At 38.7% G+C, this 26,245-nt stretch overlaps 1 protein-coding gene across 3 annotated transcripts in view; it reads left to right on the top strand.

The window, feature by feature from the left end:
* The window catches only part of LRCH3 (leucine rich repeats and calponin homology domain containing 3), a 61,170-nt gene that overhangs the window by 12,892 nt on the left and 22,033 nt on the right, over nt 1-26,245 (top strand). For all 3 annotated transcript variants that reach the window (XM_059479771.1, XM_059479770.1, XM_059479769.1), the window contains exons 2-11: nt 11,298-11,442; nt 11,798-11,924; nt 12,454-12,559; nt 12,744-12,880; nt 13,843-13,952; nt 18,097-18,190; nt 19,059-19,179; nt 21,624-21,772; nt 23,109-23,185; nt 25,842-25,934. In XM_059479771.1, coding sequence (XP_059335754.1) covers nt 11,298-11,442; nt 11,798-11,924; nt 12,454-12,559; nt 12,744-12,880; nt 13,843-13,952; nt 18,097-18,190; nt 19,059-19,179; nt 21,624-21,772; nt 23,109-23,185; nt 25,842-25,934 — 1,159 coding nt within the window. The remainder of the gene's footprint in view (nt 1-11,297; nt 11,443-11,797; nt 11,925-12,453; nt 12,560-12,743; nt 12,881-13,842; nt 13,953-18,096; nt 18,191-19,058; nt 19,180-21,623; nt 21,773-23,108; nt 23,186-25,841; nt 25,935-26,245) is intronic.

Genomic DNA, 26,245 nt, shown 5'->3' with positions numbered 1-26,245 from the left:
TCTTCCCTTAAGACATTTTGAAATGTAATTGCAGCTAGCAGTTTTTCTTTATTGTCTGTCTATCTATTGCAGACTTTATTCTATTATTCCATTTAAACTGTTGTGGGAAAAAAGGACTTTAGTAATACATTTTGAACTGATTGGTGAAATATATGGAGAGAATATGCAGAATTAATGTGGCAATAGGTAAATAGCAGCTGTTATATTAACTGACATTTATATGTGAAAATGCTTCTAGATGGAGAATTTTATGTCCAGTATTAAGATAAATTGAAGCTTTTAGTAAAATAAATAGATGAACAGTAGAAATAAGAAGTCTTTGTTAGTTGCATTTTATGTTTCCAGCCCTCCTGAGTGACACATTCCTCCTGCTTTTATTCCATGCCAGGTTGTCCTTCCCCAAGTTCCAGTTTACTCACAAAGCTGTTAGAATGGCTGGATATATGAGGTATTTTACTGATTGAGATGGAAGCCAGGGCAGAACATCCAGCAAAGTGACAGTACCACACAGTCTTCCTCACTCGTGATCTCTCCAGGTGTGACTCTGTAGCCATGAACAGATTGTTGAGGGTTGTTTATCAATGTGGTCCATGTCCCTGGGATGCCTGAGCTGGAAGGACCACCTTGAACAGTGTAACTGTACTCAGAATGCACTGTGCTGCCTTGCAGGGTTTTTCTAGCCTGGCTCAGTCCTTCTAGAGGTCCTTGACACTCTTCTGTCACCAGTGTCATTACCAAATCTAATGCATGCTCTGCATTAGATTTTATATTAACCTGTGATTTTGCTTTGTCCTGGTTATCTGACCCTTCCTTCCCCTCCCTTTTATGAATACCTGAAGTTTGGCTGTGGATTTTACACTACAGACTGTGGTACCTAGCATAGTAACTGAAGTCTTATAGTGAAATGGAGGAGCTAATATTTATCATATTCTTGATTTCCATCTGTTTTGGGAGAAGCTGTATGTGCGGCATAGTTCCTTGGCAGGAGTCTTTTCTATTTTCCATATCTGCTTCTGTGCATAGTCTTTGTTCATACTGTGTGCCCCATGTTTTCCATGTAAAATTGGAAAAGAGGGAGAAATGGGTTTGAGGAGACAATAATGTGTGGAGACCTTGAAGCCTTCTGAGTGCTTACTGATCAGTCTCTGGACCATGAGAAAAATGTGGTACTTTTAACTTGTAGAAGTAAAGTTGCCCCATAGAGCACAGAGCCTTCTCTCTCCTCTTGCTGAGAGCAGACATCTCCCTGTTCCCCTGCTCAGCCCTTGCTCTGGAGGTGGAATCCTGCACTGTGTCCTGTAGTGAAGTTTAGTTTTGAATACAACTTACCACAATGTGAGGACAAGCATAACAACATTAGCAAGCTTTTAATTAAGAACAAGATAAAAATATGTATAAAGTGACTTGACTTTCAAATTCAACATTTCATCTCAGGCCTCCAAAACAATGTCTTCAGCTGAACTTTTTACAGCCCTTTGCCACATTTGGTCCTGTTTCTGCATGGCAGCTCAGCTCCCCTCTGCACAAGCCAGATCACTAAGAACAAGTTGCTGTAAGTTATGAACTGACAGCCAGGTTAGTTCTGCCTCTGTGGACATGATAAGTTATACTCAAGTCTTGAGCCATCAGCTGTCTTGAAGTGTTCATGGGAAAGTGAAGAGATGATGTCAAAGAAAACGAGGAATTGTTTTGATTGGGAGAGTCCATAGAAGGGAGATATGTTGATGTTTTTGGTAGGAGTATGTTCATATACTGGTATTTATTCTCCATGGTCCTGAGTGGGAGAACTGAGAAAAGCAGATGTCCTAGATAAAAACAGATGATGAAGAAATACAGAAGAGGTAAATTTTGGTTTTTGTATGCTGGGAATCAAAACAGCAAATCTGAACCATGTAATGATTTTAAGTGATTGTGTTGCAGTGAGACATTTTCAAAACAAGATTAGTCTCCTTTGTTTTAGCCAAGATGGTTGCATAATGCTACAAGAAAATGGAATGCTTAAGTAATGAAGACTTTGATCTTACTCAATTCAAAGTAACGTCAACTTAGAAAATCCTGATGAAATATTTTCTTTCAGAAGTTGTTTTCTTACTTCTCCTTTTCTCAATTCTTTGTTAAGGCAAGACTTCAGCTTATTTGTCAATGTGCTGATAACAGCAAATTTAAGGAAACTGTGCTGCCAAAGGAAGTCGCTGCCCTCATATATCCACTAGAGAGACAGTTCATGTAAGTCCTCCCCAAGTTAGCTTCAGGCAAAATTTGCAAGAGAAGTTTAAACAGCTTCAAAAATCATGTGAGCTAACTTGACAGTTTTCTGCCTGATGTGAGTTGGGAAATGCTCACACAAGCATTGCAGAATTAGTAGCTTACAGCAAAGGGCTGGTAGGGAGGACCCAGGAGAGGGGGTAATTTTAAACCAGTAAAGTTGGATCCCAGAGGGTGGGGATCTCCAAAGCTTTCAGATGTGCTTAAACTGTCTTTGTTATACTGTATAAAAGGCTAGACATGAGGGCTTCATGCTATCATTTGACTTTTTTGTTTTTCTTTTTTAGTTTTAAATCAACAAGGAGTATGTTTGGGCCAAACCCAGCCAGCTTCTTTCAAACCAGTTTTATCAATGGAGGGGTGTAGGCTGCCATACCAGCTTTGTAGGTGTAGTCCAAAGGCTGCTTTCCTTGGAAATAAATACTGTGTCTGTGTATGTTCTGCATTAAAAAAGCAGAGGGGCTGCACTGCAGCTGGACAGTGAGGAGCTGAGCTTCCTTCATTTAACTGGCCCTGCTGAGCTGGAGACTCCAGTTCATTCACTCAGTGAGAGATCTTCTGCAAAGTTACTTCTCCAACTTCCAATTAGCTTTAGAGCTGTTTGAAAGAGAAGCATGATTATGCTGTTGGGTGAGTGCCAAGTTCAGTGAGGAAAGGGAATGAAATTGCTAAAAGAGAGAAGGCTGGGGGGCTGTCACTGGGAAGTTGGAAGTAGAGCACATGTGAAAATTTCTTTAACCACAAACCGCATGTGAAAGGGTTGGAATTAATTCCTGTTTTCAGACATGGATAAACAGTTCAACTTTGCATCATCTCTGCTGTAGCAGTACATGAGTTGCAGTTTGTATTCTGTCTGAAATCTGTCCTGTTGTTTACTGGTCAGTCATAAGGCCCAGCTGGGCAGGTCACCTGACTTCCTTCTGCCTGCCTTTTAAAGCTACTGAAAATCTGCCCCTGCTCATCTGAACAGTGGTTTCATCTCACTCTCAGAGTGTTGGCTTAGCTCCAGTGTGTGCCATCCCTAAAATCCCATGATGTGTACAGAAGGACATACATGCTTTGTACTGAGGTATGTATCCATAATGAGCAGAACTTGAGTGTAAATCCCTGATCACATTCCTGTATTTCCTGTACTCTGAAAAGACCTGTTTTATTAGAAGTGTTTGTGAGTTAAGGAATCAAAACAAAACAAAAAACAAAAGAGCGGTTTCATGGTTGTTATTAACCAGCTAGTCCAAATCCCAGGTACTGCCAGAAGTCCTAATCTTGTTCTTCAATACTCACAAAGCCACATTCTTGTCCTCTCCCTTGTGTTGATGTTAGAGATTACTCAACTGCAGCAGGAACTGGACCATGCCTCAGAAGGGCTGAAGACTTTTTGTGGCTTTGGTTTTTTTCAGGATTTGTTCTCAGTAATGAGACCCAACTGGCAGTGTGGCTGCACAGGCTGGTGCAAGGGAGAGCATGGGAACACGTGGCCAGTAAGGAATTGCTCTGAGGCTTCATGTGGCTGACTGATGGCAGGGTCTGCATTGAATAGTGAATAAACAGTAGTTGATGTAACAGTTTGATCCATTCAGGCTACAGATTTTTCTGCTCTAGAGCCAATTAGAGGAAAAGCAACTGGAATTGTTGGAATAGAAGAGTTTTCAGTTCCTGCAGGGACTGGAGTTTGTCACTCTTGCCTGCTCTCCAATAGCCACACAAGAACAACTATGTAATGGTGTTCTATAGTTGTCACTGGTTTTTTGTTTTTAATAAACAATATTTTTCCTTGCAAAAGGAAAATGAAATCATTTTGCAGGGGAAGTGGCATTGTATTCCAAGTTACTCTTGTTAGAATGTTTATCCTCTTCTTGCTGTGGTGGTTCTGCTCTAGCAAGACATCATGCTTTCCTTGGAAATGTGCTTTCTTGTCAGTGGTCATGCAGCAGCTTACATTAAGGGCAGGACTGTAAGATGTGTTTGTGTTTAGTCAGTGATTTTATGGTGGCACCTGTGAGGTTTTCCTTCATATGTCAAAGAGAAAGCTAAACTACAGCAAATATGCATTAAAATCATGTGAAGAGAAAAAAGGGAAGGAGAATAGGAGCTGGTGTTTAGAATCTTCTGTTTTCCTCTTTGATCCAAGGTATGATTGAGTTTTCTTACTTAGTATAATTAAAGTTCTTACAGATCTTTGTCTATGGATTTTTCTAGTCTCAAGAGCAAGTGGTGAATGTTGCAGAGACTAGGCCAGGTAAGAGGGTTGTACTTGCTTAATTTTTTCTTTTTTTTTTTTTTGTTAATATGGTCTGTTTTAACAGAAAAGAGTTGCTAAAAAGCCCAGTGTAGTTCAAGTAACTCAGAAGCCAGATTCTGCAAATCTCCCTTGTGTGACTGTTCTTAGGATGCTTCTGAATTAGAAAACAAAAAAGCCAGCCAGGTTTCATGGGTAATCTGGGTGTTGAAGGAGGAAAAAAAAGGTAAAGGCCTTGGCCATAGTTCTCACTTCATTAAACCTGCTTCCAGCAAGGGATTTGTGGGAGTTCTTCAGAGAAGTGAGGGGTTTTCTTGTTTTTTAAAAGCTTTGGCAAGAAGCTTTGTTATTTGTATTGAATATTCCAAAATAAAACTGTAGCCAGAGGAAATAGCATCTGTGAAACTTTGATTCAGACATGTGGAACTTGACAATGATTTGGCAGTGATTTGAAGCAGGTTTTATAAAGGACAGTTCAGCAGCCTTGGTTAAAAGCTACAAACCTTGTCTTTAGCACTCAAGGCAATCCTGAGGGCCCGTGTCAGTGTGATGTGTAATCTTCTATTTGTGTTTCATGTCATGCAGTGAATTCTCTGGTTGGTGGAGCAAGTTTTGATGGTCACTCTGCATTCCAAATGAAGAAACCACTAACCTTTGCCTTGTTTTCTGCAACTGCAGCAATCACAGCCTGTGCATGGTGCCAAAAGCAGCAGGTTGGAGATTCTCAGTTACAAACTGTTAGTCATGGAAATGGTTAAAGTGCAGTTTAATGCTGCTCTGCTGCTGCTAAGCAGGAATGTGATCATGCATATCAAACATGGATCTGCTGAGAATTGAAATGTGATAAGTGTATCAAGGATGGATCACATCTGAACTTAATCTTCCTTCATGAAATGCTGGAAATTGAAACTGGAAATTCTATATTTCATTACAGGGCTACAGAAATAATGCAGGTGAAAACAGTCTTTGTTACATCTGTTCTGTGGGTATCTGGCTTGGGCAGTGGGGCTGTCCTTGACACTTTACCTGGGGAAAACACAGAAGGAACAAATGCATTTTGGTTCAGCAAATGCTACCTTACCTTAATTGGTTTACATGAAGATTATCTTGATGCCTGGGGAAATAATTGGGAAAAGTTCAGGTTTGACAGGGCTGGCAGGTAGGAGGTGAGTCAGGAGATGACATTTTTGAGGTTTGTTTTAAATTAGGGTATGGCAAAAGTGGTAGTCTTGTATCACAGCAGGCAGGAAGAGGTAAAGTCACCCCTCCTGTGTCAGGAAATCCTCCAGGTGTGAAATGAAGCTTGAAGGATGCCAACATTTTCAGTGTTTGGAAAGAAAAACACTCCCAGTAACTGAGTACAGGGAGCAACATCATCAGAAGTATATCACAGAGGTATTCCCTTATGATGATTTCTGGTTTCCTTGTGCAAGAAAAGTCAGTACCATAATACCAGTACCTCATCTGCTTGGGGCTATGCTTTCATTATATTAATTTTCTCTTAATAGCTTTATGGGAGTGTTCCCTAAAAGTCAGCAGAATCACAAGGATTGTTGCTCCTAGGTTATCAAGTTCTGAAGTGTTTGAGAAGTGAAAAAAAAATCATAAAACCAGGATAAAGATGCATGCATTTATTTGGCTAAAAGAATGACAAGCTAAAGGTGGAGCTGAGGTTTGTATAACAATGTGCCTCAAATCCATTTGGAAATGTTGTTGTTCTAATAGAGTTGATTCTAAGTGTCAGCATTGAGCAATCAGATGACATCAAGTTCCTCAAAAGATGGTTTTAGTGACATTATCTGAGAGGTGGCTGTACCTAAGCAGTCACTTTCCAGGGAGCAGGAGCTGTGTATGAGCTGTTCCAGTGAGCTGCTTTCCCTGTCATCAAGGCTACATCACCCCATTCAAGGATATTCTCCAGTGCCATGGTGGTTTTGTTGTTATCAGTGTGAAAGTGTGGAGTTTGCTTCTGATCTTTAAGTTGTGTATGTGGGAAAAAGAAAAAAAAAAGGGCTGTTTACACAGTTCCAGATTTTGGTATTTCTTCTTAAACAGCTGCACCTTCTCCTCCTAAAGCAGTTAGTGCTGCCTTTTGCCTTCTGTCCCTATATTGCCTGTCAGTCTTCTTGTCATTGATTGGCTTCTTTAATTATTCATAAGAAAACATATTTTCTTCTGTCAGCTGAAAGCTCATATGTCTTAGATTTGTCTGTTATTAAAGGAAACCATGAATGTGATTTCTAGCTACAGTACGTGTCTCATAGTTTTTGGGAAAAAAGAACATTTGCTTGCCATAGAAATGGAGTCATTCTAGCTGAGGGCAGTCTGTAGCCACCAGTGTCAGCATTGGGATTCAGATGAATTCACAGGTGCCAGGGTTGTTGCATCACTGCAGCAAGTTCATGGCTGCCATCCCACAGCTGCAGAGGGGCTGTTCTGGAGCTGTGTTACATCATGGGAGGGAGCTGACAGTGCTGGCAGTGGCACAGCCTCTCTTACATCAGTGTTGCCAGCAGGTGTTGTGGTGGTTGCAGACATTTGGGTTTGAGTAGACAGCCAAAATCTGGGCTTTGCTGGTTGAAATTTTAAAAAATAAAAATTTAAAGTGTGTGGTGTCTCTGATGACAAAAGGCAGACTTTTATTAACAAAATTTTGTATCTAAGCCCAGGTCTAGAGTGTCTGTCTTTGTGGTAGTTAATTGGAATGAGAGCAGAAGCCATATTCCCAACACAACAGGATTATGGACTGATCCCATCAGCATCTGGTGACGAACTGGAATTCACCCCCACCCAGCTGGTCTGAGTGCCAGCCACAGTTGAGCTGCAGCTCCCTCTCTTTGTAGTCTGGATAGTGGGTACCCCATGTGTTGAACAGTGCATCTTTGTGCATCACTCATTGTCCTTTGGAGACAAAATTTGTGTTACAGCTGAAACTAAAAATATGTGAACACAGACCTGCTAATGTTTGATGTTAGAGGAACATTCTTTGAGCAGGAGGAGTTTGCATTTAATGCCAAATGATGCAATTTGAAGCACAGTGTATCTCTAGTCACATTTAACATTGGATTTGCTGGCTGTCTCCACAGAATTCTAATTAAGATGGAAAAGGTCAGTGCTCTGACTCTGCTCTGAGATTTCATTTTGTATCTGTACTGTTGGCTTTTTTATCTTTCTCGAAGAGCTTAGTTCCAAAGAATGCTTCCTCTTTGCCAAAATTCCACATGATCTTGCCTTCAAGGAAACACATCCATTTTTAGTAAACTAGGAGAGCCTTTTTTTTTTAAAGAAGATTTCTGCTAACAGTGATTTTAACCCATGAAATGTGGACACAAATGAGTTAATCCTAGTTCAAATTAGAACAGCTATATTTCATTCATATGATTATTCATAGTGAAATTCAGTATTTGTGCTTTTATGGGGGAATTAGTAATTTGATTTTTTGCAGTTTAAGGTAGGAGAAGCAGCAATGGTGTGCACCTACTTGTTAAAGAAAATAACCTGCATCGCATTGATTTCTTCTTGCCTGTTAAAAAATATGAAAATTTAAATAATACCTCACTACAACACCTGTTATTTTCTCTGAGAAATAGAAATCTTTGCAGAAATTTTAGTTTACACAGTATATATCACTTATACTTTCTCTTTTGAGAAAAACACCAGCTAGTGCTGTGCTGCTGGGCAGCAAACATGTGAATATATAACCAATCACTGGGATGATTTTGTTATCTGGTTTTGTTGTAGCTGTGCCTCTCATTCAGGTGTTCTGAGGAAGGTGGTGGGGGAGAGGATGGAATTGCTGAATTGTTTCATGCAGTAACTGCTGCACTCTGCCCTATTTCTGGTCACATTTAGGGTCTTTTCTGGCATGGGAAAGGATTCCAGAGAAATTAAACAAAATAAAAAATGTCACTGTATCTTAGGGATGCTGTGTTCTGAACTTGAGGAAATTTAAATACTTATTGAAGGTTTATGGGGGACAAAGCAAGGATTGCAAATAACCAAAAGCAGTTCTTGAATTTGCAGGTTCAGAATTCACACTATTTTGTCATATGTTGCTTCTGTCTAATTCTCAACTCAATTCTCAACTCTCTTTTTAGCTTAGTTGTTGTTTTCCTACTGCTTGTCTGTTTTTATGGTCCTGGCCAACCCTCACTCTTGGCTCCCCCTTTGGGCACATGAAATCACAGAGGCTGTGTACAAGACAGCATTCTCATGGCCATAATGAGTAAAAATGCTCTGAATTTGTTACCCAAACTTGTTAGGGATAGACCCATTTTGAATTATTTAAGAGACTATACTGCAGCATCAAAATTCAGCTGATTTAATCCATTTCCCACTGAATATCTACTGCTAAATAGGAATGCCAAGTTTTAAAAATCACTGTAGATTGAGAGAAGTCTAGAAAACTTATTCATTGGTGCTAACCAGCTTTGGTGTCTCTTTCCTATCACACTCTGAGCTCATTTGTTGCATAAAAGAGTGTATTTTCATTTCTTCATACCTAGTGTTATTTTTGCATGGAGTTATTTCTGTAGCAGTACTAAATCATAGTTCACAGCATGTGAAGTTCTTGACTAATTCATGCCTTATGGTCTGCACAATGTGTAAAAAATAGTTTTTAGATGTTCTTTGGTAAGGTAAAGTGAAACAAAAAACAATTGAGAATTCTCATATTTGTGGTTAAACCCTTTCCAAAACAGAGTAGAAAGAAACTTTTTGTGACTTTTCTGCCAGAAAATAGGGCTCACTACTTGGGATGCCTGTTTCTCTGTTGAAATGGGTAGAATTCAAGCTGCCTTTGGAAGCACAGCTGTGGGAAGGAGGGATAAAGCTGTGAGCTGAAGGATGCTCTTATGTTGAGAGAGAAGTGGTGGAATTCAGAAAATTTACACCTTATACGTAAACCAGTGTTGTAATAATTCTTCAAATAGATGGTTAAACATCCAGTCAATGTGGAAAATAAGTATTTTCTCTAAATTACTCTTGCTTGTTTCTTGTCTACTCTGAAATAATTTGCATTTTTCTCTCTTTCTTTCATGGTAATACACAATTATATTGTGAAACCTCATAGCAAGTTGTGTGGATGGTAGGTAATTCCAGTGTGGTTAGCTGCACTTGGTAGAAATGTCTCAGGATACATGACTTATGTTGGAACAGTATGATTGAAAACTTCTCCTGTTATGTTGTACAGCAGTGTTGGCACACAGATCCCACTAGGAATGTCACAGTTTTGGACACCACACTGTAGCACAGCACTAAACTCTGCTTTAAATCTGCAGCTCTGCAACTTGGAGGGGAGGGCTGGAGTGTGCTGTCATTGTCACTAAATCCTAAATTAGAATTAAACTGTGGAAGTGAAGCAGAAGGGACTTTAGGACATACTAGAGCACTCTGGGAGATGGCTGGTGCAAAATCAGCATCCATTGCATAAATTCTTGAAAGTGTGTGCTCTGTTCTGCAGGATATATACAATTACTTTATTGACTCCTTTGTTACCTACAGATTCTTGAGCAGGTTGTGATCAGTCCAATTAATTTGCTGCTTCCACTTAAATTGGACTTCAGTGAGTGCTTTAAAATGCCAAGAATAGTCTCTGCCACCAAAGTAGGGATTCTTCTGCCTGCACCAAGATTTTTCCCTGGTTCTGGTATAGGGTTTTTGGGAGAGGTGATCAGAAAACCACTGTATTTCTGATCAGTTTCTCATCAGTTTCTCTCACACACTCTGGCAATGCAAAGCATCTGGGACAAGCTGTAGAGGTAGGGAAATTCTGCTTTGGCAGTAGCAGGAAGAAGGATCCATCAGAATGATATTTCTTTGCATTGATGCATTTATCTGATATTTTATCTGGATTAGCAAATGGTAAGATCAGGATGTTTATAGAGCCTGTCTTTAGCAATCTGTAAGTGCAAGTTTTTCTTCACTCTTGGAAGGAAGGGATAAAAGGGAAAAATGTTTTTCTTTTTCACAAAAAGTAGAAAAATAGGGCAAAGATCTCAAACTGCTTTCTGTCATAAAATAATAAAACTATTCTAGATATGCAATGCAAACTTATTGCTGCCTTCTATAATTTTGTAGTTTTAACTCCCACTATTAGAGCTGTCGGAAACATTCATTTAAAGTGTTGATTTTTCAAAATCAAGTTTGGACAAGTTGAAGCTGAGGTCATGTTTGAGCCTGATACCAGCTGGAAAGAAGTACTTGGTGTTTGTGTATTGGCCGGGGAGTGATTTTTAATTTATTTATTTTTTTAAATTTTTATTGGTGAACGGACAAGGGGTTTCATTATGTTCCCCATTAACTTTTTGTATTGGTGGATTAGAAGTTTCCACGACTTTCATGCTTTCTTACCTGTGTGCACCCTGCTGAACCTTATATCCATCCCAGCCCCTGCTGTAGTGAGCTTTTGGCATACCTGGAGGTTGGATAATGCTTCTATGAGAACTCAGAGCTGGGTGTGTCAGGAAATGGGGCCTGTAGGTGTGTGTCTGTGGGAACTGCCCTTTGGAATTTATAAGCAGCAGCTTTCCTTGACCTTTAAAGAAAAAAGAATCCTTTGCCAACTGTATTATTTATCACAATACAGTTTGGGAAGGAGAATAATGCTCATGGATATTTTGTGCCCATAGACTGGAAATTGGAACCGTCCAAGGAAACATACAGATTCTTCAAGTGTAACAATTTGGTAGGTGTTTTGGTTAGAGAAGTTTAACCAAAACAACCTTGCCAAGCAAGGAACTTAGTGAAGTTCTAAGGCAGCTTTACTGACTCTTTCTGGTTTCCCTCCCTGCAGACTTGTCCCGGAACAGGCTGTCGGAGCTCCCAGCAGAGGCCTGCCACTTTGTCTCCCTGGAGACTCTGAATCTGTACCAGAACTGCATTCGATATATCCCAGAGGCTGTTCTGAACTTACAGTCTCTAACATTTCTAAATATCAGGTAATATCAGTTGTCTTACCAATTGTGCTTTAGCATGAGGAAAGCTTTTGCACTCAGCCCAAACACACTCCTTTGTGACAGAGCATGGTCACTTATCAGAGCCCCTGAAAGGGCACAAAAACCTCACAGTGCTTCACACTGAGTTCAAAAGCCTCTGATCAGCCTTGATATTCAGATTTTGTTCACACATAACTAGATAAAGCAAGTAATGAAGGACAGTCTCATGGAACCACTTTTGTAGCAATTACATAAAAACTGATTTGATCATCTAAGTGGAGTGTGCTTTTTGTGTCTTTTATTGCATGAATATTTCTCATTAGACTTATGATTATTTTGTTTTCTTTCTGTCCAAAAGTCGAAACCAGCTTTCAACATTGCCAGTACACCTCTGCAGTCTACCACTAAAAGTTTTGATAGCAAGTAATAATAAGCTGGTTTCAATACCTGAAGAAATTGGACGGCTCAGACAGCTGACAGAGCTTGTGAGTATACACTTGATTTCCAACTATTACTATTCTGCTCTTGGCTAAGGATGATCTGTGTCTGCCACAGTGTCTCTAACTGTGTTTGAATTTATATAGAGGTGTTAGAAAAGAGTTTTAAATACTTTGAGATTTTAGAAGAATTTTATGTGAGGGGAAGATGCACTGGAGAGCAACTGATCCATGTCAGTTTAAATGTCTTCCCTATTCTAGAAAGGAAGACCTGGTGGAATTAGAGTTCTTGCTATGTTTATTTCTGACAGAAAGCTTTTATGTAGCAAATTGTGCTACCTGATATACTATGGAGTAACTTGAAATAAGTTTCTACATCTGAATGCTTTGTTTTTTAAAGCTTTTATTTCCCTCTGTGTTTAAAATGAGAACATGCCCCATGTCAGCAGTGTGTTTGAATGAATATACAGATCTGAGTTGTTGTATAAATAGCTGTCTTTTTTTTCTAAATACACCTGCATATTTTGGTCAACAGAGACTTAGACAGTGATAACTCGTTCTTTCCTCTTCTTTGTAGGATGTGAGCTGTAATGAAATACAGACAATACCTCCACAGATTGGCAGTTTGGAGTCCTTGCGAGACCTAAATGTCAGAAGAAATAATTTGGTGCGTTTACCTGAAGGTGAGAAAATGGTCCTCCACTCTAAGAGCTGAAACTTCAAACACTTCTGTTTTCAGTCCCTTTTTCTTCCCCTGAGAGCTAGAAGCAGCTTAATTGTTTTCTGAAACACATATTTTCATACCCTTGGTTTTTTTCCTTATCCTCTTTTAATCTTCTGAATTGTATGTTTGTTTTCTATCTCCAGAGCTTGCTGAGTTGCCTTTGATTCGATTAGATTTCTCCTGCAATAAAATAACAGCAATACCAGTTTGTTATAGGAACCTCAGACATCTTCAGTCCATCATGTTAGAAAACAACCCTCTCCAGTCCCCCCCTGCACAGGTAAACTGCAGCTATAAAATCAGATGACAAGTTCAGCTGAATTGGGCAGAACTAAGTTATAAATTGAAGGATTATATTACATATTTGTTACTTAAGAACAAGAGAACTTTAAATACATTCTGTTGTCTACAAGTATTAAATATGTAGCACAGCTTGAAAAATCCCTTTTCTTCTTTTTACTGTATTAATAGTCTCTGCTGTGGAATATTACAAAAAAATTCACTAATGTTGGCTTGAATATTTCTGCTTTCAGCAGAGGAGAGAGGAAACTCTGTTAGGCAAGACTCATTTTCTGTCACTCAAATGTCAAAATTTTGACTGAGGCCTCAGTGCTGCAGTTTGCTGATCCACTTTGCAGCAGAGTACTCAAATTGGCCTTTGAGATAGAAACTGCAGTATTGTTAATGACTAATTTGATTTCCAGTGTGGGTATAGGAGCCCCTGAGTATTACAGGTTCTACTGTGAGCTGCTGCATCAGAGTCAAGAGGGGCACTTGCTGTAACTTGTAGTTTCAGTAGGGTTTTGCTTTCCTTGTGAAAGCAGAGACAGCTGTTACTGCCTTCATTGACTATAAATTTGAGCTGGCTTTGGCAGTCTGCCACTGCCATTCAAATATGGGCATGGGTGGGATGCATCTGTTCTGATGCCAAGGGTATAAATTCTGGTACTTGTGAATGCTCATGTCTTGTTTGCATGATGAAATTTCAGCATCCAACTGACAGAATTGCTTGCAGACCAGATGTACTTGGAGGACAGCTTCCATTTGTCTACCACAGGCATCCCATGATGCTCCCCTATAGGCGTTCCTCTAAAATGCAGTGATATTAGAATAAAAGATATATTGATTGATGTAAATGTGCTCATTTATTATTATTCTCAACTGCATCTTGAATGTCTGTAGTGTATTTTGAAAATATATTGTCAAATTATACTTACTTGATTTTTAAATTTTTTTTTTAAGATATGTATAAAAGGAAAAATTCATATATTTAAATACCTGAATATAGAAGCATGCAAGATAGCTCCAGACTTGCCTGATTATGATAGGAGACCCATGGGATTTGGATCATGGTAAGTTTTGCACAAACCATGCTCCCAGTTTTAATGGCATTCACGAAAATTTTGTCAGTCCACCTTGAGTTTATTTTAAAAAAACAGATCAAGGATTGTTCTTTGGTAAGTGGTAAGTGCATTGAGGAGGTTTTGAAAAATACTGTTTATGGTATTTCATGTTGCATTCTAGTAAGCTGTAAAAACTGAGAAGTGGTTCAGGAGATGACCTGGGCAGTGTCATAGGGAAGGCAGTGTCAGAGCTGATATGCAGTAAAAAGAGAATAATAATAAACAATACAGGGGGTATGCTCCTGTGTTGTTAACATCTGTGTTCAGTTTACAAGATTTTAATATTTTCCACAGATTTACTGAATGATATCCCAGCTGTGATTTTTAACCTTTTGTACAGAATTTTATAACGGCTGTGCTCAAACCGCAGGTGTAAATGCTGATCTCCACCCCGTTAGTAAACTGTTATTTCTGGCAAGCTGTCACTTGGCACTGCTGCTTGGCATTGTAACACAAATATTGGAACAGTCAGCCATATCAGCTGCTAAATTAAGATGTCTAGCAAAAAGCAGGAGTTGAGATTTATTTCTGTTATGTGATCCAGAAGAAAGGCAGTCAGTGAAGTATGAAAGTGAATACATATAAAAATTACTTCAGTCATCTTTGAAGGTAGTAATAATGTGTGGAGGAGTGAGTTGCTGAAGGATATACTGCTGCCTTAGCAGCAATAAAACACAAATCAGGGGGCTTCACAGTAAATCATCATGAGTCAGATTTATGAAGAAGAATTCGCATGAGGAACTGACAGTGATTCCTCATCAGCACAGAATGTCATAAGTTACTGTTCTAGATGAGGTCAGCATATGAACATGTCAAGGGTTAATCGATTTCCAATACAAGCTGGTCCAGCTGGTTTCTGCATAATACTAAGGATACTGTCCTTTCTCTGAAAGGAAAAGACTCTAAATTAGAAAGTGTCATGATCTGTTTAGCTCTAGCATAGTTTGTTAATTTTTAAGAGAAATTCAAAATCAGGTGGGCTGTAGGTTTACTGATTAATTGTTGTCTGTAGCTGTGTATTGCTCTGGAAATTTTCATAAATTGCTTTTGTGAAATGAAAAGAATTAATATATTTTAATCATAGCTTGAAATTGTAAATGTAAAAACAAGGGCAGAACTTTTCTCTAGGATTTTTACCTAGAGCAGACTCAGTAGTATGAAATGAGCTTCAACTGGCGTTGCTGTATTTCTGTACCTAAGAGGAGATAAGAGGTGGTGGTAGAATTATTTGTTGTTACTGGGCTGTTTAGGGCATTTAGTGTTGCAGGTGATTCCTTCCATCTTCATGTAGCTATGGAAGAACTGTCAGTGGAGCAGAGCACATATTAGGAGAAAATTGTGGAATGATCCTGTGAAAGAGAAAATCCCTAGTTATTATATTTTTATGTAATTTAGGATGAAAGAAATAAAATCCTTCAGCTGTGATACAATTAATATTTCCAGGCAAAGCACAAGAGCTTTGTGTTTGTTATCTTCAAAGGTAACCAATAGAAATACGCTATCAGTCAGTCCAACTAGACTTGGTTGCTGGTTTATCTGATCAGCTTGGTGTAATACCATGCAAGTTCAAGTTGAGAGTCTGAGTGGTAGAAACTCTTAAAGTTAAGGAAATCTGTGTCATGCTGTCAGTTCACATTTGTCAAACATTTTTAATAGCAAGGCTGTTGATACTGCTAATAAAACAAGATGCTCTGAAACACCATAGCAGGACGTGGGTTGGAGCTTCTAGCACAGCTAATTGATTGTTTTAGCCTTGTCAAATTCTATCAGACTGTTTAACCAGAGTGTTAACAGTGGTCCTTTTCTAAATGATAGTCATCTTCTAAACATAAGCTATGTGAAATTTATCTTGTAGCAAGTTTTGTTCAGCTGCAGCAAGCCAGTCTCATTTGCGGCAGTGAAACTCAGAGCAGCTCAGGTTGGTGCTGGAGGGAATGAGGTTGAGAGGAGGCAGAACTGTCAAAGCTTTGTAGCATTTGTTGGCAGATTGGCACAGTCTGGAGCTAGAAGGTTTTAAAACACCAAGTACTCATGGGTGAGCCAGTGTAGTGAATATTCTGGGACGTGGGCAACTGTTCTTGCTTACAGGAGGTAAAGATACAGCTTTTAGTGTGACCTGGAAATGGCAGCAAGTACTGTCTGTTATTGGTGGTCTTAGCAGGCATTTGGCTTCTCATCCTTTGATTTCAAGCTTTACACAGCTTCCTTTAAGCTGTAGTTACCCCACAATGGTGTGATCTCTCCAAATGCCTAATGATTGTTCCTTGTGGCTTGTTGGTTGGGGAGGAATAAAAATCTCAAGTCTCAGCTGATTTCAGGATGGCTGCTGTATGATTATAAATGTGTAACGTGTGTAGTATTGGATAGGTGGGTTTAGTTGTGAGAGCTGGGAAGACAGATAGGAGCTTTGTTGTTTAAAAGGAGAAGTCCTGGGCACAGTGTTTATGTATTTTTGAGCTTCCAGCTAACTTCATTGTTAAATGTAAAGCTTTACAAATTCTCCAATTGAAAAGGGAGGCTAAAAGAAAATTTGTATCAAAACTTCCTCATTTTTGAGCTCATTAATTTGTAATAATTGTTTAGTTTACAGCAAGGCACTCAGGAGATGCTGAAAATATTGATTCATTTAAAATAGGATCCTACTGCAGATGGATTTTTCTTTGACCCATGTTTTTAAAATATATGTAAGTTCTGTGAACTGTTGGTATAATTATGGTTCTATTGTCAGTTACTCAAATTAGTAACTCTCTAACTACATTGGGTGACTTCATTCTTTTTTCCTCCCACCAGAAAAAGGGAGTTGGTTTTTTCTTTGGCTTTTTTCTTTCTGATGGTTTATTGTGCAGATGATCTTTCTGTTCAAATACAGGGCCCTAAAAGTGGATTTGAGTTAATCAAAACTCCATGCAGATGCAAGAGCTTGTCTTTTAGTCTGCATCTGCATAGAAACAGATGCATGGCTTAATGTGTCTCATCTGTAGCCTCCATCTCTCCTGGAAGGATCCCTTCTTTGCTATTTCATGTCTATCTGAAAACTAAAATAGGCCTTGAGAGTAGTCTGTTGGTCTTCTATTAAGATAATAATAGTAATAATTTGAAAATAAGTATTTCCTGAAACTAGAATTTCAGAGGGAGCAGCAACTTGAGAGCAGTGCCAGTGAGAAAATGACCTGCAATTTAGTTAGGATGGGCTGATGCAATTAGCTTCCTGAAATCCATTCTTCCTTGTGCATTATGTAGTAATTACTGCTGCAGTTCTCCCTGGGGCATCGAGTGCCAATAGGACAGTTGAGCCATTGTGAAATGCCATCTGCAGTGGATCAGACAAGTCCCATTGTCTCTTTTACTGTAGCTATCTGCAGCAGTTGCCAGAGTTGACATCTGTGATGGCTATATGCTGAATTACGTAGTTCCTAAGCCCAGAAATTTAAAGAACTGTATGCCTGTTTGGTTGTATGTATTGTACCACTGGGCACATGTCTAATGCCTTTGTCTAGACATGTCATTGACACAGCTCTGTAAATGAGAACTGTACTTCTACAGTTATTGTATTATGATGCATCTGAAGTACTGTAACTTACTGCAGTTTCTTATGTAATTACATCACAGAAGACATTTATGTAATACATGCTGCATAGTTTTGAGTAAAAGTAGTATATTCTGTAATTTCAGTGATTTTGTACTTTTGTACATATTTATGTCAAGGTTTGTTTGACAGTGGTTTTCAACCAAAACATCTGAGTAGTAGAAAATGAAAGTTTGACTTGCAAAACAGAGAAATATGAGACCAGTTTGCAGTTTGCTTTGTCACAGTTCCTCTTTGGGAAAAAGAAGAGTGGATCTGTCCTTTGAATCAGCTCAGCTCAGAGGGCCAGGCAGTGGCAGGTGACAGCTGACTGACAGGGATGGTGAGCTGTCAGCACCTGCCTCCTGCTCTATGGTAGCAAGTGCAGAGTGAGATTTTCAGACATGCTGAGCTTGTGAACACACTGCAAGTGTGCTTGGTGGCTTATTCTGCTGCTGAGTGGCTTATTCTGTGTAATGGCTTTTGGTGGTGTTTCCATCACAGTAATTAAAACTGTGTGTTTGACAGCCATGAGGAGCTCTATTCCAGTCGTCCATATGGAGCACTCGATTCTGGCTTCAATAGTGTGGACAGCGGAGACAAAAGATGGTCAGGGAATGAAGTAAGTGTTGCAGCTTTATTTTTGTTGACTGCAGTACTGTACAGTAAAGATAAATAATTGTATGCATCTGGAAGCACATTCCATGGGTAACATGCATGTCCTGGTGTGCAGGTTGCCTTGAGCCAATATTACTTGTTAGTTGTTTATTGGAGAAAAAGCAAGGTTAATTTTATATGGGATAGACCCCAAGTTGGAAATATTAACAGCAATGTGTAAAACAGTGCATGAGAGGTTAATTTACTGAAGCATAAAAAGTGAGAAAAATAGGGTTCTTCATTTTAAAGACTTTGTAACAGTATCAAATTACAATGCTGAGTCAACTCTAATTTTTCATGAAAAGATGTTTCAATAAAATAAATCTGAACCTGAAAATTCAGCTCTGGAAATCAGATGGAAATTTGTCTTCTTCCTTTGTTTAAAACATTAAAATCTGTTTGCTATTTACAAGGAGGAAAATAGGATCTCTTCGCCAAAAGACTGTAAATTATTATTGCCAGGAAGAAGTTCCCTTTTCCTCTTGTTACATCCAGAAAATAGCCAAGACCTAAAGTGCCACAGTGAGCTATACTCCATACTTGCACTCCTAACTTGATTTTAGAGAAGGTGCTAGGATTTTCCATCCTCAGATGTTTTCAGTCACATGCAGGTACTGCAATCAAAACTGTAGGTAGCTGGTTTCTAAAGAAAACTCAACTCTATGTTTTTTTAAAACAATACATTATGGCTGTCTTTTGCTTTAAATCAATGTTTTGTGGTTGTAAAGCAGGGCAATTGAAATACAAATCAAGGACAAATAAAGAAGTAGTAGATTACAAAATTATGTTTCTGAAGAGAAATATTTCCAGACTTCACTGTTTGTTTTCCAAAGCCAACAGATGAGTTCTCAGATCTCCCATTACGTGTGGCAGAGTTCACCAAAGAGCAGAGACTGAGAAGAGAAAGTCAGTACCAAGAAAACAGAGGGAGTGCAGTTGTAATTAATGGTGGAGGTAAGTAGTGACTTTTGGCTAACAGTATTTATTGTTATCATTATTAAAGTTCCAGCATGTTTCCTACAGATAGTAGCTTGTTTAAAGAGGAAAAAAGCCAGAAAGGTCTAGGTGGAATTACACAAAAACAGTGTTGTGAAAACTGTAAAAATTCTATTGTTTTAAGGATGTTAAAGGCAAAATCAAATAGCAGCAGAATTGGTATTTTCTTGAAAACTTTGTCAGCTTTTGGCTGTGTCCTATATTAAAGTCTCAACTGCTTCAAATGTTATTTTGGAATACTGAATTTCAGTGCATAGAGTTTTGCTGTTTGAGCTTCTGGGGAAAATTTACTACAGCAGTACATTGTCAGTGCTCTGTGCCAACTGTTGTGAGAACAGGATGAGCAATTTTGTCAGGGAATTTCATATTTCTGACTGGTACTAGTGTCTCATTCCAGTTTTGGGTTTTAATCCAAACTTTAATATCATCCAGGAGGGGCTGGTAGTTCTGAGTGGCAGTGCTTTGTTGTGCTTTCTCAGTCTCACAGGATCACTTTCACAGTTGTTCAAGAGGTGGTTGTGCTTTCCATGTTTTTTGATCTCCAGTCCTCTTTCATTTTAACTTCCAGCAATCTGCTACCAGTGTCTCCTTTTGTTTATATGCCTTAATTTTAACAGTGCTTCAGGTTTGTTTTCTCAATCATTCCTTCTTCTCCATTGTTCTGCAGTACTTATTATTAGATCTCATCTGCATATACTTTGATCTTCTTCTTCTTTGTCAGCTGCTCCCTGGTTTTCATTTTCCCTGATAGCTACAGTTTATTTTCTCTAAGTGTTACTCTTCCCAGCTACATCTGATGTCCTCACTTCTCTCCTCTTCTCATCTTTATCTTTTGCCATCTTCTTTTCTTGGTCTTAGTCTTCTGTGCAAACAATATTCTGTTTTCTTTGCCGCCTTCTAGAAATATTTTGAAACTTTTTATTTAACTCAAGGTCTTTCACACATTAATGGGGAAGAAATTAATTTCAAACAGTTACATTCTGGCAGTTAGAAGAATTGAAGATATGGTGTCATAGGGAGGGTTGGGCAGCCTTAATAAGAGGTAGTGCTGCCAGCTCTGCCTCCAAGACTAACTTTATTTTGTTCTTTGGCTTTTGCACACCAGGGATTTCAAAATGCCTATAGCAGACTTTTAAGCTGGAGCATGATCAGTTCATGAGTAGGTGTACCTGGGAGGGGCACAAACCATAGCATGTGACTGTCAGAGATCCAGATGCTTTGCAGTTTTACAGTTCCTAACACAACTACTATTGTCTTTCACCTTTTTCTCTATTGTTGTTGTTATTATCATCATCATTATTTAATAAGCAAGCCTGGAAAGAAGGGAAGTTTGGGTTTTTTGGGTTTTTTTAAGATTTGAAACTGAGATGGAAATTTAATGAAGCCACAGTATATAGGAGTGTAGTTTTGGATGGTTGTAGTAGCAGAGGGGGTGGCTTTGGCAGTAACAGTTGCTAGATTGTGTGGTGAGGCAAAGAGAAGTCTGTTTTAGACAAGCAGGAAAGGGGCGGGGGAGTAAAGAAGAATGTCTGCAAGAGTCTGGAGCAAGTTTGGGGAGAGTTTTAAGAAAAAAGAAATCTCTAGTGCTCTGAAAAGGAACTTATACTTTCCCCTGCATCCCCAGTGCAATATTTTTCACCAGGGGCGTTTGCTCAATGTCATGACTCTCAGAATCCCTGGGCAGAATGTGGAAAAGCAGTGACAAGTGAAAAAATTGCCCTACTTAGTATCTCCCACACAAAGAAAAATCAATACCAGCCACACTGTGCTGTTTCTTGCTCTCATTTCAGTGATTCCTAGTTTCTTTTTCATTCTTCTTTTAAAATAAAATTGTAGATGCCTTATATTGTTTTAGAGGAATTTTGTTTTCTGTAGTGTTGTTCATTATTTCCACATACACTTCTTATATTTCTTGTATTTGCATCCAGATAACTTAGACATGCTGCTCTCTGTTGTAGTAGTAACACTAGTAGAAGGATCTGTCATATGCATTCTGATTTTTCTGACAGAGAACCAAGAGAAATTATTCCAAAATATACACAGGTCATTGTACAATCTTGATATTAGCTGAAATACTTGGATATGTAGTTTTTGGTTTTGAAAAGGAAATCACATTATTTACTTTTTCAGTCACTGCAAAAGTATTTGCAGCCAGCAGTATAAAACTACCTCCTTCATACATGTTCCTTGTTGCTTTTTAAAAGGCATAAATTTTACAATTATTTCAAAATTTGTTGATCTAATGTTAGCGGGCCTGACAAAATCCAGGAGCTTTCAGGCTGAGCTTTCCCAGATGGTAGAAAAAGCAGGGCCTTAGCTCCTGACCGTGCTGCATTGCTGGGTTTTGTCCTCTCTCATGGGTTATCTAACAGTGGCTGTTTTCTCTGTGTGTGTTTGTAAAGTGGAACACGATCTGGATCAGATTGACTACATTGACAGCTGTGCCACAGAGGAGGAGGAGGAGGAGGTGAGGCAGCCCAAGTGCCAGGACACAGACAGCCTCAGCTCCCAGTTCATGGCCTACATCGACCAGCGGCGCATCTCCAACGAGGTGGGGCCTTCCCTTGTGTTCACTCAGTTCACAGCACAGCCCTTGGGAAAACTCTTCCCTGTTAAGTCATTTGGATGTTACCCTTCTGGAGAGAGTCCTCAGAAACTGAACCTATAGAAACAGATTTTTAGCCACATCATATTTCCTTCTATGTTCTTAATACCAATGTACACAATTACACAGTTCAGTGGCTCACTGTACAGACTACATGAATAACTTGTCTGAAAAAATCTTTGTGGCTGCTCTGCTTAAACAGTAACTGTGGTGCTGTGATTCAGATGTGTCCTTTCCAAGTTCTGTGTGTTTTGAAACAGAAAGATATTTGCTATGTCAAGAAAGAAAGAAAAAAAAGGGGAGCTTTAGCTTTTATGTAGGAGCTTGGTCCCTATCTTGTGAACCTTTTATTACTGTTTAAAATCAGTCACACAGATATGAGAGATGCATTCATTTTACAAAGCTCATAAATTTAATATCAGATCACAGAAGCTGAAGCACAGACGCAAGAGCAAAACTTTCCTAAGTCAACTCTAGGCAATGCAACCCCAGGACTCCTTGCTGTAGATAGGGAAAAGGCATTGGTCAGCATCACAGCAGCTATTCCTCAGGGTCTGTCTAGTCATACAAATTAAACTGCTTTTTAGCTGAAGGAGTAGTTTCTCTAAAAAGACTGCTTAGGAAGGCTGACTGCATTAGCAGCATGCATGCAGGCATGAGTGAAAATTGACACGTTTATCTTGAAAAGTTTCTTCTAACTTCTTCTAAGTTTCTATTTTCTTATATTAATGGGTATCAGTGGAAGTTTTTAAATAACACCAAAGGCAATATGTCCCTGTTCCCAATAGGATAAATTATTTCATTGCTGAAATTAAATCGAGAGTCTTCTTATTAATCCCATGTTTTGCTTTCTTAGTCTTTCTGGGACCTGTCTTTAGAATGTTGTAAAGGACCATCAGCTTCTTTATTCTATATTTCTGAGAATCCAATCTTGACTACTCTGCACTTGTAGAGCTAAACTCCAAAGAATGTATTTCCATTTCAATACAAATTTTATACCTACCTGAACTTCTCTGCATGATTCTTAATACTGGAGGTTTTAAACTCCCAAAGTTACCAGCATATTTAATCTTGAAACTATTATTTATTTAAATTGGAGAAAAAAATAAGAGTGAGCTTTCTTGGTTGGAAACGAACATCCCTGACTTGTGTTTTGTGCTTTGCTGTCAGGTGTTTTAAATACCAGTAGTTACAGATGGAGCTCTACAGAGAGATTGTTTGGCATTAATGTACAGTTTTCTGAATAAATTGCTAGCTTAGTCTTTTGTGGTTTTTTGCTTAGAGCTCACCAGTAAAGCCTGTATCCATCAGAGACTTTCAGAGAACAGAGGATTCAAGAAGACATTTACATCAAAACAGGTAAGAATTACTATGGCAACAATAATTTTGTCCAGAATTTTGTGATGAATACAGAGCATGTATTTACTGAACATTTTTAGAAAATGGCATTGTTTCCTGTTGCTTTGCCAGAAGTGTGTATGGCACTTTTTTGATAAGTTACTGCTCCAAATTAGGAATTGGAATTCTAATAATGGCAGTGAGCAAAAGGCATAGCTGTTCTCTGCCAATACTTGACTTAAAATCAGTTGGTTAAAGAAATCTGCATAATTAAAATGCATATTTTTATACTGATTTAATATCTGCTTTTTGTGATTTAATTTGTGCTTTGATTGAATAGTTGATTTAAGCTGTAGTGCAAAGAGGACAAAAGGGATAAAGGTACTTGCAGGAAGGATGGAGATAGCATGGAGTATCTGATGTGCTGTGAGGACACATTCTTGGTTGTCTCCTGCTGGTTTTGGTATTGTGGAAGATTAATTTATTTTAAAAAGTACCTTTCTGGGCCATAATCATGAGCCTACATCAGCAGAAGGGATAGAATGGTAATCAATTCTGAAAACAAGGTGTTTATTTTGATGAAGTATGCCCATGCTCTTTAATGATTACTCTTAATTGATTACTTTAATGATTATTGGAGAGAATGCTTATCTGTTATATAAAGGTCAGAATTTGACAGAGTATCAGTGAGGGGTGGTTAGGTTTCTGAAAAGAATTTTGGATGTCTAGTTAAAAAAAAAAAAGATAAGCAAATAAATGATAAAAAACAATTCTTGCAAATGAACATTGATAGAGCCTTTATTATGCTATTGAAGCATTTCTGAAAGTGAATTTGCAGGGACTCCACAGAAAACCAGCCCAGTTGTACTTGGAATGTTTGGGGGGTGGGGGAGTGGTGGAAAAGACAACTGCTAGTGCTAAGTAGGTCATTACTTATACTGTCAGTAGAAACCAATTTTTAATGGATTCTGAAATGGTATTGAAAGAGCAAATGAAACCAAGATTAGTGTATAAATTTTTCCAGAGTTTTGGCAACATTTTAATAGGCATTCTGAAATGTGCAGAAAATGTGCAGATACAGTAGCTGTACTGATATAAGGGAGGGTAGCTATTTCAGCATATGTCCGCAGTCCTTATCCTGTCCACAGGTCAGGTATAAACTGATATAGCAATTCTGCCATGCTCTCCCCCAAAAAAAGAGTGCTCTTCGTTTGAAAAATTGACTTTTTGCTTGTTTGTTTACTTCTTTTTTTTTTATTTGAACGTTTGTGGTCAACATGGAAATAATTAAACCTTGCAAACCCTGGTTTCCATGATAAATCTGAAGGAAATTGGAGAAGGCTGGTTAGCTGGGGAGAGCTGCTGTTTACATAGACAGATGTTAATGATAAAGGAAGTTGTAGCTCAGTAAGCTATCCAGTGATTTCAAAATTTAACTTGAGGATAGCAGGAGATCTCCATGCTGAAGTAGTTAATCAGCAATCTGAATGAATTGTAGTTTACTATGCTGCAGCAGAGTGAAATGATGAAGGCACTAAAACCAGATCATGTTGTTATTGCCTTCAAAATTGTGTAAAAACAGCCATATGACAATGAGTAATTTTTTGTATTTTAAGCTTGTATTAGTCAAATATTTTATTTTGTGGCAACCACAAGCTGTAAAGGGCTTCCCCAGTAATTCTGTGCAAATGCCTTGGCAGCCAGCCTCTTCTTTTTTTTTTTTTTTCTTTAGCATGCTGGAGCCATTAAAACTGAAAGTTGGATGTAACACAGACTTCATCTCAAGAGTACTTATATTAGTTGATTCAATTAAATAAATACAGTTTATGCCTCTGGACAAACTGTGGTGCATTCCTGATGCACCAAAGCTGTGTGTACTCTGCTCTGAACACACTCCTTGGCACTGAGCTGAACCCAGTCGTGTCTGTTCAAAACAGCTCTAAGTAATGGGTTTCTCATGTGCTTCAGTGCTAATTTAAGTAACAGAAGAGACCTGTAACATCTGGGTCTTCCACATCTCATCTCCATGAGGAAAAGGCCCTAAGTGTGCACACAGCCAGCTGGACTGACATTTTTTGGAAATGCATGGTGAAGTGTGTCTGTGTTCCATGGCTGCCCCAGGAGCCAAGGTCACAGAGTTTAGGCTGTCAAGAGGAAGCTCCTTGATTTCCATCAACTTTGTTTGTAGGCAGCAACATGTCAGGGTACATGCTGTAGGCTGTGGACCTTGGGAATTGTTTCAGTGCTTACAGCTGCCTTCTGGCAAAGAACTGACTGCAGAATTTCTCTCTTATTGTTGATATGATGGATAAGAGCCAGATGGGTTTTTGTTTACCTTGTGACTTTGAGGTCTTGTGTCACTGGCAGTCACCTGATTGGTGAGGTGAGCAGATTTGTGCTGAAAATACCCAGGGTTCCTGATGTTTAAAATAATTCTGCTCTTTCCAGAGCAGAATAAGGCCTGCAATAACCCAAATATTGTCTTAAAAGAGAGAATCCATCTTTGTGCATTTTTAAATCATTGTTAATTCAGCAAGTTGTGTTTTAATTACGAACTGCAGTTGTGATCTGACTTGCAGTTGTGATCTAACAGTTGTAATCTAAAGTGGAATTAATCTGACAGTAGTCTATATGCATCAGTGGCCAAATCCCCTTCCACCTGGTCTCTTACCTGCAGGGATACAGATGAATTACGAAGACCTGAAACTCTAAATTTGATGCAAGACAGAGAGCATCAAATACTAAGGAGTTATGTGGACAGGACAGAGAGGTAGGGAAAAAGAAATTTAGTGTTTCTGCTGATTCATTTTATTGCTTTCCCCTCCCTCAAATAATCATACTATGCAGTTGTTCCTCTAAATGAGGATCATGTGAAAAATTCCTGGTTTGGTTACTCTTAGAGAATGGGTATAAAGTACTGAGTATGTCAATGTAGTAGGCCAAGTGTACAACCCCACTGGTACATCTTGTGCTGTAAAAAAATGTTATTACAATTCAGGAGAAGAAATAGAAATGACTCACAAAATCTGTCATTCACAGTGTTAAATCGTCATCACAGCTGTTAGTAGACAGTTACTCTTC

Source organism: Ammospiza nelsoni, chromosome 10 (assembly GCF_027579445.1).
Source record: "Ammospiza nelsoni isolate bAmmNel1 chromosome 10, bAmmNel1.pri, whole genome shotgun sequence".
In the NCBI taxonomy this organism is placed as follows: Eukaryota; Metazoa; Chordata; class Aves; order Passeriformes; family Passerellidae; genus Ammospiza; species Ammospiza nelsoni.
The sequence above is the reverse complement of the archived record's forward strand: the minus strand, read 5'-3'. Positions and strand labels throughout refer to the sequence as shown.